At 33.0% G+C, this 3,393-nt stretch overlaps 1 protein-coding gene across 1 annotated transcript; it reads right to left on the bottom strand.

Moving 5' to 3' along the window:
- Positions 1–1,906: 1,906 nt before the first annotated feature.
- LOC127540324 (olfactory receptor 10AG1-like) lies at positions 1,907–2,872 on the bottom strand. The gene has a single exon (XM_051964967.1). It carries the CDS (start codon positions 2,828–2,830, stop codon positions 1,907–1,909), a length of 924 nt encoding a protein of 307 aa, XP_051820927.1. The 5' UTR covers positions 2,831–2,872.
- Positions 2,873–3,393: the final 521 nt, after the last annotated feature.

Below are 3,393 nucleotides of genomic sequence, written 5' to 3'. Positions count from 1 at the left end.
TTGAAACAAACAAAACACAACAAACACAAAACACACACACAAATAAAACAAACATAATGAAAGTATTCACAGGTCTCTCCAGGAAAGAGATCCCAGAAAAAGACACCAAGAAATATTTCAGTCAAATTTCACAACTATGAAGTCAAGGTAAACATACTGTGGGATGCCAGATGGAAGCAATGTATACATTGGGGGATCCCAATCAGCATTTACTTTGCAGCTGCATCATTTAAGGTTTCGAGAAGATCCAATATTACATCCAATATTAGAAGATCCAAAAAAACAATGGAACTCAAGATACAACCAAGGATCACCTCCTGGTAAAATTAAGCATAAGTCTTCATAGGAAAAAAATGCTCATTCAAGGAAAAAAAAAGGATTTCAAGCTTTCAAAAGACGCAGACTAGAAGTACACAAAGCATTTGATCCTCAATATCGATACTCAAAAAATGTCTAAAAAGGAAATTAAAAAAGTTAATGAAAACACAGCAGATTCCTTGAAGTTGCAATGTTTACATCCCGTTGAACGATAACAATTATAATTCTTAAAATTATACCAGTAATAGTATAACTTGAAGTAACAAATACACACACACACACACACACACACACACACACATATATATATGTATATATATATATATATATATATATATATATATGTATATATATATATATATATATATATATATATGTATATATATATATATATATATATATATATATATATATATATATATATAAACTTTATAGGTATAAGGTGAATTTAAGGATATAACATAAAGTATACACAAAGGATAAAGAAAAGGAGTAAACTAGATACAAAAGGGGAAAAAAAGAGTTAGAATGGGGTAAATTATGTCACATGAAGAGGCATGAAAAATCTAATTAGGATTTAAGAAAAGAGAAATTGGACAGTGTGCATCAAATGAATCTATGCAAAATAAGAAATTAATGCAAAATGAATCAGTATGGGACCAAAGAAGAAATAACATATGCAATCAGTTGCATATAAAAAAATCTACCTTACCCTATCTTACCTTACGTTATCTGTCTCTATCTCTCTCTGTCTCCCTTTCAGTCTGTATCTCTCCATCTCTCTGTCTCTCTTTCTCTCTGTGTGTGTGTGTCTCTGTCTCTGTCTCTGTATGTCTGACTCTCTGTGTGTCTTTCTCTGTCTGTCTGTGTCTATATCTCTTTCTCTCTGTCTCTGTCGCTGTCTTTTTCTGTCTCTGTCTTTCTGTCTCTTTCTGTGTCTGTCTATATGTACCTGCCTCTCTCTGTCTCTCTGTCTGTCTCTCTGTGTCTGTCTGTCTGTCTCTCACTGTTTATCTCTCCCCCCTCCTTTATTTTCCTAAATAGTAGCTCTGCTTGGATGTGACTCCCACCTCTAATAAATCCTTGGTGCCCAGCCTACCTTTCCAACCCAGATGCAGCTTCCTTTTTATATTTTCTTCCTCCTTCAATATTAACTGCCTTGAAGGCAGGGATTGTTTCCAGCACTCAGCACCATCCTTGGCACACATTAAGCATTTGAAATGTTACTTGAATTGAACATGCACACATACATACATGGTTAAATTTAAACAAGTAAATTTTGAGTAAAAGGATAATTTTGAAAAAAAATTAGGAAAATAGGATAAAATATAGCAAGATTGCAGTCAATATTTCTGTTGAGAACAGTCATCATATGAGATAAAGGACAGTTTCATCAAACTACTTCAAGTCTAATAAAATAGAAATTGTAAGCATGCATAGATATCTTCAATTATAATCTCTTTTACTTTTTTTTTTTCAGTATGTTGCAGATGTCTTATGAAACAAGAAAAATCTATTTCTTATGACCCACGGAACAAATAGATAGGATTTTTTTTTTAACTTATGAACATTTGATTCATCAATAATATCATTTTGGAATGATGTTTTTCAAAGCAGCAATTACATCCTTATTCCTCATGCTATATATCATAGGGTTTAATGCTGATGTCACAATAGTATAGAAAAGGGAAAAGAATTTGTCAGATTTGGCTGAATGACTGGATTTGGGACGCACATACACGATACAACCAGACCCATAGAATAAACCTACAACCATGAGATGAGAAGAGCAAGTGGAGAAAGCTTTGGATTTCCCTGAGGTTGATGGCAGCTTCAGGACAGTGACAATGATTTTGACATAAGACATAAATATCAACAGAAAGGGAATCATGCCAAAAAAGAGAGTAGTTATATGGAGAAAAAGCTCTTTATAATATGTGTCCCCACATGCAATTTCTAGTAGTGGTGAAGCATCACAGAAAATATGATTAAGTTTGTTAGAACCACAAAAGTTCAGAGAGAAAATCTGGTATATTAGTCCTATCTGGACTGGCATCCCAGTGACCCAGGAGGCAATTACCAATTGGACACATACCTTGTGATTCATGATGAGAGGATAGTAAAGAGGCTTACAGATGGCTACATATCTGTCATAAGCCATCACAGCCAGGAATAAGCACTCTGCAGCTCCTAGAATATAAAAGAAGCAAGTTTGTATAGCACATTCTAAGAAAGGGATGTTTCCCTTCTGAGTCCAAATATCTCTTAGCATTCTAGGGAGAGTGACTGATGTGTAACATATTTCCAAGAAGGAAAAATTTCCAAGGAAAAAGTACATGGGGGTTTGAAGGGTAGGATTCATCTTAGTTATGACAATGAGAAGTCCATTTCCTATAAGTATACTCATATAGGTCACTAATAAAATTCCAAATAGAAAACCTCGGAGATTGGGAAGGTCAGAAAATCCCAGGAGAATGAATTCCACCACAAATGTAAAATTGTTTCTTTCCATTTTGTCAGTTTCTTCTGACTATGGAACTATTGAATTCAGGACCAACACATTATCTTCTTTCCATAGGCCATAGTTTCTGCCTTAGAAAAATAAAATTGGGAGAAGAACAGAGAGTGTTCATTAAAGTATATCCTACATCATTCATAATTTTATAATCACTCCACAATTTTATATTTTTTGTTTAGTCTTCCCTGCTGTAGCTAACATTTAATGTTCTACACTTCAATGTCCCTTCTAACTGTTAATATTCTTCATTCTCTATCATAAAGTCAAAATCAACTAATGAATTTTGGTTGAATATTCAGTACTTGTCAGAGAACATTATAAAGATATATGCCAATTTTTCTTGAATATTTGGATAAAAACTCGAGTTTAAGAAATGTCATCTAATAAAACATTTAAAATCATTATAAATCTAATATACACCATCAGCAACATCATTGCAAAGGTAATATTTTTCTTTGTAAATGCATTTCTCTTCTGATAGAAGAAGCTCTAAATTTTGTAGAAGGTATGAAATAGAAGAAATTAAATATATTAATATTTTCTCCAAATAATACTGG

This window comes from Antechinus flavipes, chromosome 6 (assembly GCF_016432865.1).
Source record: "Antechinus flavipes isolate AdamAnt ecotype Samford, QLD, Australia chromosome 6, AdamAnt_v2, whole genome shotgun sequence".
NCBI lineage: Eukaryota > Metazoa > Chordata > Mammalia > Dasyuromorphia > Dasyuridae > Antechinus > Antechinus flavipes.
Note: the sequence above shows the minus strand (reverse complement) of the source record. Positions and strands in the feature narration are given on the sequence as shown.